At 38.8% G+C, this 11,867-nt stretch overlaps 1 protein-coding gene across 1 annotated transcript in view; it reads left to right on the forward strand.

Moving 5' to 3' along the window:
• The window catches only part of Pik3c2a (phosphatidylinositol-4-phosphate 3-kinase, catalytic subunit type 2 alpha), a 114,971-nt gene extending 103,597 nt beyond the window's left edge, over positions 1-11,374 (forward strand). Inside the window, exons 24-32 of the mRNA XM_013034121.1 lie at positions 395-553; positions 1,128-1,237; positions 3,370-3,577; positions 5,424-5,548; positions 6,502-6,619; positions 6,701-6,773; positions 6,997-7,106; positions 7,192-7,317; positions 10,260-11,374. Coding sequence (XP_012889575.1) covers positions 395-553; positions 1,128-1,237; positions 3,370-3,577; positions 5,424-5,548; positions 6,502-6,619; positions 6,701-6,773; positions 6,997-7,106; positions 7,192-7,317; positions 10,260-10,442 — 1,212 coding nt within the window. The 3' untranslated portion in view covers positions 10,443-11,374. The remainder of the gene's footprint in view (positions 1-394; positions 554-1,127; positions 1,238-3,369; positions 3,578-5,423; positions 5,549-6,501; positions 6,620-6,700; positions 6,774-6,996; positions 7,107-7,191; positions 7,318-10,259) is intronic.
• Positions 11,375-11,867: the final 493 nt, after the last annotated feature.

Here is an 11,867-nt window from a genome sequence, read left to right on the forward strand (position 1 = left end):
GCTCAAGTGGTAGAGTGCTCGCCTTGAGCTGAAGAGCTGAGGGACAGCGCCCAGGCCCAGAGTTCAAGCCCGACGGCCGACAAAAAAAAAAAAAAGTGGCTCCATTTGTATAATAGTATAAAATTTTCTATATTTGTAACTTGCTTGTATCTCTATTTACAAATACATGTGTGTATATATATGTATATATATTCAGTCAAAATAATAAGGTTCTTATGTGATTGTTTTCCTGAAAATATGAATTTATAGGAGTTAGTGAAATTTCACAGTTTGATACTAAGTTTCCTATTTGGAAATTGCTGTAGTCATATAACTTTGTTTAATAACCATATAACAATAATCATCATAGTTGGATATAGTCTAAATAATGCTCTGTGTGTGTTTCATTTTAAATAGGGATAGAGCTCCTTTTGTGCTTACCTCTGATATGGCATATGTCATTAATGGGGGTGAAAAGCCTACCATACGTTTCCAGTTGTTTGTGGATCTCTGCTGTCAGGCCTACAACTTGATAAGAAAGCAGACCAACCTCTTTCTTAACCTACTTTCACTGGTAACTTTCTTTATAACAGTTACTTAATTGTATATTAGTATATATTTCAGTACTTTAAGAGGATATGAAAAGTATGAACCATCAGATCCATTTATATAAAATACAAACAATAAATCCAGAGTAGTGACCCTGGGGGAAGAGAGTAGTAACTAAAGCCTAAGGAAAGCATCTAGGATGCTATTGAACAGTTGTGGCCCAATTTGGTTATCTTCAGATTGTGAACATTCATTAAATTGTATATGTAGTGTTTTTATACTTTCTGAGATATGTTATAGTTAAAAAGAACAAAAACAAAGTAAAAAATAGGATTATTGTGACTGAAATTGCTGTAAAAAACAGAAACGTAGGCAAGGAGGGCTGTATTTCACACCTTTATTCCATAAATGAGTTTTATAATTTTCAACAAGTCACTTACCTTCTTTGGCCTCAATTTTCTCATTTAAAGAGTCACTTAGGTCCTCAAAACGCTAGCAAACTCTTCAAAAGTGTAATTATATTTTTTTCCCCTTTAGTCTAATTTCTTGATCAGCAGAAAATTTAACTCACAAAGCTTTTTTCCCCCCTCCTTCTATAGATGATTCCTTCAGGTTTACCAGAGCTAACAAGTATTCAGGATTTGAAATACGTTAGAGATGCACTTCAACCCCAGACTACAGATGCTGAAGCTACTATTTTCTTTACTAGGTATGTCATAATTAAATACACTGTTGAGAAGTCATGTACCAAATTCAAGTCTACCAGTAGCACGAAAAATAATTTTATTTATTGAATAACTATTGAAGTAATATTTACTAAAAAATATTTATAAAAGATTTTCAGCTGAGTGCTAGTGGCTCTTGCCTGTAGTCTTAGCTACTCATGAGGCTGCGATCTGAGGATTGCAGTTAGAAGCCAACCCTGGGCAGGAAAGTCTGTGAGACTCTTTATCTCCACTAAACTGTTACTACATGAAGTCATACATGGTATTTGCATTTTGTTTTTTTCCATACCTGGAGCTTGAACTCTGGGTCAATGAATGTGCTGTCCCTGAGCCTCTTTGTAGTCAAGGCTAGCACTCTACCACTTGAGCCATAGCACCACTTTGTGCTTTTTCTGAGTAGTTGATTGGATATAAGGATTTCACAGACTTCCCTGTCCAGGTGGGCTTTGAACCATAATCCTCAGATCTCAGCCTCCTGAGTATACTTGCAGCTTTTTTTTTTTTTTGGTCATGGGGCTGACTCTGGGCCTGGGTGCTATCCCTGAGTTCTTAAGCTCAAGTTCTTAAGCACTCTCCCACTTGAGCCACAGCACCACTTCCACTTCAGCTTTTCTTAGTAGTGTGTTGAAGATAAAAGTGTTATGGACTTTTCTGCCCAGTCTGGCTTTGAACCACAATCCTCAGAGCTCAGCCTCATGAGTAGCTAAGATTACAGTGAGCCAGTGATAACCAGATGCTGTTACTGTTTTAAAAACAGATCTTCAGCTGGGTTCCAGTAGCTCACACCTATAATCTTAGCTACTAAGGATGGCTGAGATCCTAGGATTGTGGTCTGCAGCCAACCCTGGCAGCAAAGTTCCTAAGACTCTTACTTCCAATTAACTCAGGGACAGTGTCCAGGCCCTCAGTTCAAGCCCCAGGACACACACACACACACACACACACACACCCCAGGACACACACACACACGCCGCAGGACACACACGCACACACACACACACCAGATCTGCACTATTCACTTTACTACTGCCACACGCCCCAGGACACACACACACACACACACACACCCTAGGACACACACACACACACCCCAGGACACACACACACACACCCCAGGACGGACACACACACACACACACACACCCCAGATCTGCACTATTCACACCCCAGGACACACACACACACGCCGCAGGACACACACACACACACACACACCCCAGATCTGCACTATTCACTTTACTACTGCCACATCATCAAAATATCACAGCAGGGTGAGACACATGAGCTTTTTTGAGGGGAGGATTGGAGCTTGGTATGTGTGCACCCCCCAATACTCTGGTTTGAATTCAGGACATTGCACTCTCAACTTAGCTTTTTCACTCATGGCTGGCAGTCTACCACACCTCTACTTCCAACATTTTGCTGGTCAATTGGAGGTAAGAGTCTCATGGACTTTTGTGTCCAGGCTGGCTTTGGAGCTTGATCCTCAGATCTCAGCCTCCCCTGAGTACCTTACCCTGCGCATTCTCCTCCTCCCCCCCAAATGGTGCTGGGAATTTAGCCCAGGGCTTTGTCCTTGCTAGGTAACTGTTCTACCTCTGAACTATAGCCCCAACCCTTACTTTGTTTCTTAGATTTCTTGTTTAGTTTGCTTACCCAAATGTTTTATCTAGGTCTACCTTTATATCTCTGCTGAACTTTACATCCTATCCAAACTTTTTTCTCTGACTGAAACAATGATTATCTGAAGACTAGCACCAAATTCTTCTCTATTTCGTAGAGTATTTTAAATTTGAATTTTTATAATGTCTTTTTATTACATTAATCATCTTTATTTCTAATAGTTCTTTAACTTCTTAGATTCTTTATGGCTCCAGAAAACTCCGTATCTTTTTTTTTTTTTTTCTGTGCTAAAATGTTTGATGCTGGGGTGAAGTGTATTTTGAGAGGTCTTGGGCTTAAAGAACAAAGAGAATCCTTGCTTGTCAGGGTAAGAATCTGCTTAATATTTTAAAAGGCATGAAAGTATTTTCCATCTTTTATTATCGTGAAATTTAGCATGTGTCCCCATGAGATACATGATTTTCTGATAACAAGTTTTCTGATTATTTTGCAGGCTAATTGAGTCAAGTTTGGGAAGCATTGCCACAAAGTTTAACTTCTTCATTCACAACCTTGCTCAGCTGCGTTTTTCTGGTCTCCCTTCTAATGATGAAGCCATTCTTTCATTTTCACCCAAAACATACTCCTTTAGACAAGATGGTCGAATCAAGGAAGTCTCTGTTTTTACATACCATAAGAAATACAACCCAGATAAACATTATGTAAGTTTGGTTTAAGTATTTGTCAACAGTGGTGCATATGTTACTTCAGATGTCCTTTGCTGACTTCTAAAGTTCTAGGCATTTGTTGTATTTGTGCTTGCTGCTCCTGTGGATCTCAAATATAAGTAAATGAAGTTTCTCTATTTGTTTTGTATTTATTATTAAATTTGCTTTAAAACTATGAGGGCCAAAATATATCCTTCTTTCAGAGTCAAGGCATATTACTGTTTTCTGATTCCTTCACTGTTTTTCTTAGTTACAAGGTAAAGCCTGCTCACTATAACAGATTCAAAAAATATAATTCAAAATGTCTTTAAACTTCTGGGCCATGATTGTGCATGCATGCCTGTGGTCCTAGCTACTCAGGAGACACAGAGATAGGAAGATTATAGTCTGAGGCCTGCCTGGGCAGTTAGTGCAAGACTGAAAAATTAAAAGCGTAAGATTTGGGGTGTAGCTTGAGTGTAGGGTAAGCATAAGGTTCTGCATTCTCTGTGCTGTCCCCACCCCCAAAGTTTTTAGCTCCCATTCTACTCTTCAGTAAAGTATTATAATGTGCATGTGCGCGCGTACACACATGCATGCACCCAAAGTACAAAGTTTATAAAGAAAAATAAGCCAGGTGCAAGTGGTTTAAGCCTGTATTCCCAGCAACTTGGGAAGCTCAGTTTTGAGGATTGAGATTCAAAGCTAGCTCAGGTAGGAAAGTCTGTGAGCCTCTTATTGGCAAGTAATCCCCAAAAAGCCAGAAGTGGAACTGTATCTCAATGGATAGAATGCTAACCTTGAGCACAAAAGCTCAGGGACAGAGCCAGGCCCTGAGTTCAAAAACCCCAGGACCATCACCAAAGAAAAAAAAAAGTTTTATTTCTCTACTTGATACCATAAAATTACCATCTTCCTTGCTGTAATTTTTCATCCTGTGCTGTTTTTTCCATTTATTTAATGCTGGGGATCAAATCTATGTTCTCATGCATGCCATGAATATCACTGAGCTATAGTTGCAGCCATGTACCAATATTTTTGTTGGGAAATACTTTTTAGGATTACAAGATTTTTTTTTAACATTTGATGAGTTCTAGTAAGCAATTTCACTTTCATTTTAGCCATTTAATTAGTAATTTATTCTGTATCCAGTGCCTTATAATTATACCTTTAAACAAACTAAGGCTCTGGGCACTGGTTGCTCACACCTGTAATCCTAGGTAGTCGGGAGGCTGAGATCTGAGGATGGTGGTTTGAAATCAGTTCTGACAGGAAAGTCTGAGACTCTTCAATTAATCACAGAAAAGCTAGAAGTGCTCTGTGGCTCAAGTGGTAGAGTGGTAGCCTTGATCAAAAAGGAGCTCAGGAACAGTGCCCAAGCCCAGAGTTTGAACCTAGGACCAGCAAAAAAATAATAAATTTATATATATTCCTAAATTTACTTCTGGTTTTCCATGGATATATCTGATTCTTTCTGTACCACTACTGTGCTTTTTAAAGTGTTTAAAGTAGTTTAAGTTACTAGTAAAACAGATTTACTCCCAATTGAGAGCCCATTTTGGGGAAGAGGGGGTCCTTTTTCCTATTTGCTTTCTTAAATGAACTACTTATATTTTTACTGTTTTCACTGGGAATGTAACAAGTTTCCCAATTTGGAAAGTATATTTAATCTTAGAAATAAGATCACCTTTACTTTCAAGTTTTTATTTATATATTTTAAAATAGTTTGCTTTTATGATATATGCTAGAAATACAATGACATATTTGTTGTTTTCTATCAGTTACATACATTACAAATTAAAAGCACTCGAATTAAGACATATTATTAATTTAATGCACTTCTTATGTGATTTATTTTCAGATTTATGTTGTCCGAATTTTGAGGGAAGGACAGCTTGAACCATCATTTGTATTCAGGACATTTGATGAGTTTCAGGAACTTCACAATAAACTCGGTATTATATTTCCACTTTGGAAGTTACCTGGGTATGTTCCTATCCTTGTGCAAATTAATGTTGTTTTTACATATAGGAAAACAATCCTCAGATGTAGAATATTTTCTGTTAATCCTAAGACATTTGCTTACACTTCATAAAGGTGTAATTTAGAACTAAAGAACTGAAAGTTTTTATTGAGTCAGAAATGAATTTGTGATTAAAATTTTAAATTGTGGAAGAATTCTCCTGATTCCTAATTTTAGTTGAAACGTTGGCTTTGTTTTCTCTATCAGAGTAAGCAGGACAGATAATTTGGAATATTAGTTTAAAAGTTGAAATGCTGGGCTGGGAAGGTGGCTCAGTGATAGAGCGCTTGCCTTGCATGCCTGAGGCCCTGGGTTCGATTCCTCAGTACCACATAAGCAAAAAGAAAAAAGCCGGAGGTGGCGCTGTGGCTCAAGTGGTAGAGTGCTCGCCTTGAGCTGAAGAGCTGAGGGACAGCGCCCAGGCCCAGAGTTCAGGCCCCACGGCCGGGCCCAAAAAAAAAAAGTTGAAATGCTAGGACTTGAAGGTATGGCTTAGTACAGTGCTTGCCCTAGCACATGTGATACCTTCAAAATCACATACACAATCACTGCATAAGTAACCTAGATAGGCCATATTAAGCCCTTCTGATAAACATATTGAAGCAGATATTACAGGCTGTTAATTAGAATCTTAATGCTTTGCTTTCTCTCTGATAACATCTTTGGAAACCCTCGCTTTTACTGTAGCTTAGTGATAAGCAAATTTCTTGTGTCATGTTGTTCATATCCTTTCCAGACAAGATCCCAAAAGTAAGGAGACAAAGTAGGTATTCAAATTTGTTTCACCTGAACTTATAATATATTAAGACTGTACTTTGTCTCTTAAGTGTGAAGAATGTTTCTAAGGAAATATTGTGTATGATTCTATACTTTTAGATGAAATGATTTAAATCCCACTTTTTGTTTCATTTTGTAGCTTTCCTAATAGGATGGTCCTAGGAAGAACACACATAAAAGATGTAGCAGCCAAAAGGAAAATTGAGTTAAATAGTTATTTACAGAGTTTGATGAGTGCCTCAACAGATGTAGCAGAGGTAACCTTCCTATATACCTTATGGTACCTTTTATGCTACATAATGCTTAAACTAATCGTTCTTTTTTCTCTTCCATTTTAGTGTGATCTTGTTTATACTTTTTTCCACCCCTTACTTCGTGATGAGAAAGCTGAAGGGATAGCTAGGTCTGCAGGTGAGGTTACTTTTTTTCTCTTTATTAATAGTTCATGCCCTACAAGTCTTAAGCTTTTAATGAATGTGGTAGAGTAGCAATGGATTTACTGACTACAGTCAGTAAACTTATCTGCCCACATAACACATCTTTCCCTACAGAGCTCTTGGAAATAAAGCAAAATTTCTTCTGTTGCAGCTTGAATCAAAGCAGACAGAATGAAATAAAGTATTTATATTTTCAGGTGCAGGTCCCTTTAGTCCTACACCAGGCCAAATAGGAGGAGCAGTGAAGTTATCTGTTTCTTACCGAAATGGGACTCTCTTCATTATGGTGATGCACATCAAAGATCTCGTGAGTGATTATAAAATAATGACTGTACAGGGAACCTAGACCTTGGTAGGAAGCATTATGATTAAGTAAATGCTTTTCCTTGTAGGTTACTGAAGATGGAGCTGACCCAAACCCCTATGTCAAAACATACCTTCTCCCAGATACTCATAAAACATCTAAACGTAAAACCAAAATTTCACGAAAAACTAGGAATCCAACATTCAATGAAATGGTAGGTTACAGTTATTCCTAACATTTTCCTAGATTTGTTATTTTGAGATTTTAGACTTAAAATATTTTAAATGTAACATTTTTAGACTCTAGTTGCTGAACTATTTATTTCTCAAAGCAACTCAGTTTAGGGGCTGGGAAGGTGGCTCAGTGGTAGAGCGCTTGCCTTGCATGCATGAGGCCCTGGGTTCGATTCCTCAGCACCACATAAGCAGGAAAAAAAAAGAGCCAGAAGTGGTGCTGTGGCTCAAGTGGTAGTGCTAGCCTTGAGCTGAAGAGCTGAGGGACAGAGCCCAGACTGAGTTCAGGACCACGACCAGACTCTCCCCCCCCCCCCCCCCCCAAAGCAACTCAGTTTAAACCCCATGGGATTTAATGAAGTGACATAGGATAGAGCCTTCATAGACCTTTAACTTTTTTCCTCTTTTTTTTGGGAGGGGGGGTCAGTTGTGGGCCTTGAACTCAGGGCCTGGGTGCTGTCCCTGAGCTCTTTAGCTCAAGCCTACTGCTTTCCCACTTTGAGCCACAGAGCCAATTCCAGTTTTTGGGTAATTGGAGGGATTTTCCTATCCAGGTTGGCTTTGAACCACGATCTGACCTTTAACTTAAAGACATTAAGAGCAGGATAGTGGCCAGTGAAGATGCAATCTGCCAAGGAGTATGTTTGCAACTCACCTGCTGCTAAATCAAGTAGGTGGTGATAAAAGAAAAAAGATATTAAGAGCCATGATTCAAGGCAGGCACCAGTACCTCATACATGTAAGCATAACTTCTCCAGAAGGTAAGATCTGAGGGTCACAGTTCAAAGCCAGTGTGAGCAGAAAAATCCATGAAACCTTTATCTCCAGTTAACTGCAAAAAGTCAGAAATGGACATGTGGCTCAGATGGTAGAGTACTATCATTGAGCAGAAAAAGCCAAGCAAGAGTTTAAGGCTCTGAATTCAAGTGCTATATGGCGTGCGTGTGTGTCATACACACAAATACACACACACAATTCAGTTGTTCTTCCATTGTCTGATACAGTATTCTCATGAAGCGGTTGTACAGTTTGCATTTAAATACTTACAGCCCATCTAATTTTGTCTTGAGCAGCTTCTAATGTTTACATATATATATATTTTTTTTTATTATATTCAAGGCTTCACTGACTACTAAGCATGTGCTCTACCAAACAGCAGAACCTTCAAACACCATTTAAATATGTTTTAATCTCTCTTAGTAACACTCTTGAAAAAGTGCTCAAAATTGAAAATAGCAAGTAAGATACCAGCCAAATTGGATGCCATTTAACTGACTTTTAACTACTAAGCTCTTAGAACATGTTAGTTTCTCCTGCCTTGTCTTCTTAACTACTTCTTTTGAGCAAATATTTGTGTACCTTAATATTCTATCCCCACAAGAAGATCCTGAGTAGAAATTGAAAGCAAATCTCAAAGTTATAAATTTATTAAAACCTGTAGAAAAGTTAGGCATAATGGAGCACACCTGTAATACCAGAGCTTGAGAAGATGAGGCAGGAAATTACTTAACCCCTTTCAAAGTACATACAAAGTGTCTGACAAAGACCAATTTTATTTATTTATTTAGCCAGTCCTGGGGCTTGAACTCAGGGCCTGGGCACCGTCCCTGAGCTTCTTTTGCTCAAGGCTAGCACTGTACCACTTGAGCCACAGTGCCACTTCCAGCTTTTTGTGGTTAATTTGGAGATGAGTGTCATAGGCTTTCCTGCCTGAGCTGGCTTCAAACTGGGTTCCTCAGATCTTAGTATCCTGAGTAGCTAGGACTATGGGCGTGAGCCACCAGCATCGGGCTGATGGTTTGTTTTTATAAATATACATTTTTTTTGTTGTTGGTCATGGGGCTCAACTCTGGGCCTGGGCGTTTCCCTCAGCTCCTCAGCTCAAGGCGAGTGTTCTACCACTGAGCCACAGTGCCACTTCTGGTTTTCTGGAGATAAGAGTCTCACGGACGATTTTCTGCCTGGGCTGGCTTTGAACCATGATCCTCAGATCTCAGCCTCCTGAGTTGCTAGGATTAGGGCATGAGCCACTGATGCCCGGCTCTCTTAGTTTGTTTTTGTTTTAAGTTATTTAGGCCAAACAGTGAGGATTAACTAGATTAAGGAAATATTTCTTAGAACTAACAGTGAGGTTTTCTGGAAAAATAAACATTCTAAATGTTAGGATGAGAATTTAAAGTAGTCTTCGCAGCACTCTAGATTTGCTGAAAACTGCATTTTTACTATGTTTGTATTCAATTATGCATTCAGAAATTACCATATCATGATGTGTAAAATCAACAGGAAATAAATTATAACTTCTATCTGTAAAATAATTATCTTGCTATCTCAACTTGCTTCCTTTCCTCCGTTTTTCCTAGTTATTAAATCGTCTTAAAATAACTGCCATGTTATGGGCTGGGAAGGTGGCTCAGTGGTAGAGCACTTGCCTTGCATGCCTGAGGCCCTGGGTTCGATTCCTCAACACCACATAAGCAAAAAGAAAAAAGCCGGAAGTGGTGCTGTGGCTCAAGTGGTAGAGCGCTAGCCTTGAACTGAAGAGCTGAGGGACAGCGCCCAGGCCAGAGTTCAGGCCCCACGACCGGACCCAAAAAAAAAATAAAAAATAACTGCCATATTAGTTTTCTTTCCTTTCCCATCATTTCATATCAGAAAAACTATTTTTCAGTTTTATTAGCACATTATTAATCACATTTTGTACATCTCTGTGTCAAAAACTGACAACAATGATGGTACAATTCAAGACTCTTGGAATGCAAAATGTACTTCCTAAGTAGAGGCAAACCCTATTCTTTATAATCATTGGCACTTAACTTATCAGTTTGATATTCTCACTTAAGTTGCACTGAAAATATTCCAATAAACTAAACAAACTTCAATTTGTAGCTTATTACTGTTGTTTTTTTTCTCTCTTTTGCTGTAGCTTGTGTACAATGGATATAGCAAAGAAACCCTGAGACAGAGAGAACTTCAACTAAGTGTGCTCAGCTCAGAATCTCTACGGGAGAATTTTTTCTTAGGTGGAATAACTCTGCCTTTGAAAGATTTCAACTTGAGCAAAGAGACAGTTAAGTGGTATCACCTGACTGCAGCTACATATCTGTAAACTAAAGAATTTCTGAGTTTTGGAAGCAAGAAGTTACAAATGGGTGTGTACATGAGTACATACACTGAGCTTTGTATATTTTTATACATGGGTAGAAATTATAAATATATTTGCTGCATTTGAGCACATCTGTTGGACCAACAGTCACATAACTACTTTTATAAATTTTGGGACGCTCTTGGCTGTTTTAAAGTCGTTATATTTAATGCTATAAATCCTAAACAAATCCTGAGAAATGACTTTGAGATAGTACAGTCAGTTTGGCCACCTATTTTGTATTGTTTCCTATACAGAACAGCGTTCTTGTTTCCTGTTATGCACCTTTACAGCCTTTACCACTGCGTATGTTCACAAGCACCAAAGTAAAGATGCAGAATGTTTCCACAAAATACAGCTGCTATTCACAGGGCTGAAAAGCAAAGCACAAATAGTATATAGCTATGTAAAGAACTGCTAAATAGTTTCATAAAGGTAAGGAAAAAACAATAGTTTTTTACTCATTGTTAGAGCCTTTATCAGAATAAGTGCCAATCACTGAAGTTGTAAATAATGGTGCCTTACTTAACTTTATATGCTTCCTTGGCACTTTTCTGATTGTTTTCTGGATTTGATAAGCAAGTAATTTTCACTCACTTTCAGCTAGGACAAAAAGTTATGTATATACTCGTATTTTTCCCACAAAAATCATTTCCTATACTTCTGAATCTGACTTATAGTTACTGTAACTGTCAAGCTATTTAGTTTTGTTGCCCAGTAACTAAGAGATTTGTTGACAAAGTTGTTCTCTAAATAATTCTATCATTCCATCATAACCCTACATTAATTCCTGGGGGTATAAACTGAAGTTGGGTAATTTCACTGTTATATTTTATTTTATTCCCACTTTCTCCTCCTCCCCCCCCCCCCCCAAATCATGGGGCTTGAACTCAGGGTCTAGGTGCTGTCCCTGAGCTTTTCTGCTCAAAGCTAGCACTCTACCACTTTGAGCCACACCACCACTTTCGTTTTCTGGTGGTTATGAGTCTCACAGACTTTTCTGCCTGTGCTGGCTTTGAACTGCAATCTTCAGATCTCAGCCTCCTTAGTAGCTAGGATTACAGGTGTGAGCCACCAGCACCTGATTTATTCCCTCCTTAAGCAGGTGAAAATTATTCACCACTGTGCCCATTCCTATTTGTGGTGAGAACTCCCTGAGAAAGGCAGACTTTTAACAAGAGGCTCAAGACAAAGGTCCAGGCTGATTTGTGTGTGTGTGTGTGTGTGTGTGTGTGTGTGTGTGTGTGTGTGCACATGTGTGTGTGTGCGCGCATGCCAGTCTTGGGGCTTGAACTCAGGGCCTGGGTGCTGTCCCTAAGCTTCTTTGGCTCAAGGTTAGTGCTCTACCACTTGAGCCACAGAGCCACTTCCAGCCTTTTCTGAGTAGTT

The sequence above is a fragment of the Dipodomys ordii genome, unplaced genomic scaffold, assembly GCF_000151885.1.
Source record: "Dipodomys ordii isolate 6190 unplaced genomic scaffold, Dord_2.0 Scaffold183, whole genome shotgun sequence".
Classification (NCBI taxonomy): Eukaryota; Metazoa; Chordata; class Mammalia; order Rodentia; family Heteromyidae; genus Dipodomys; species Dipodomys ordii.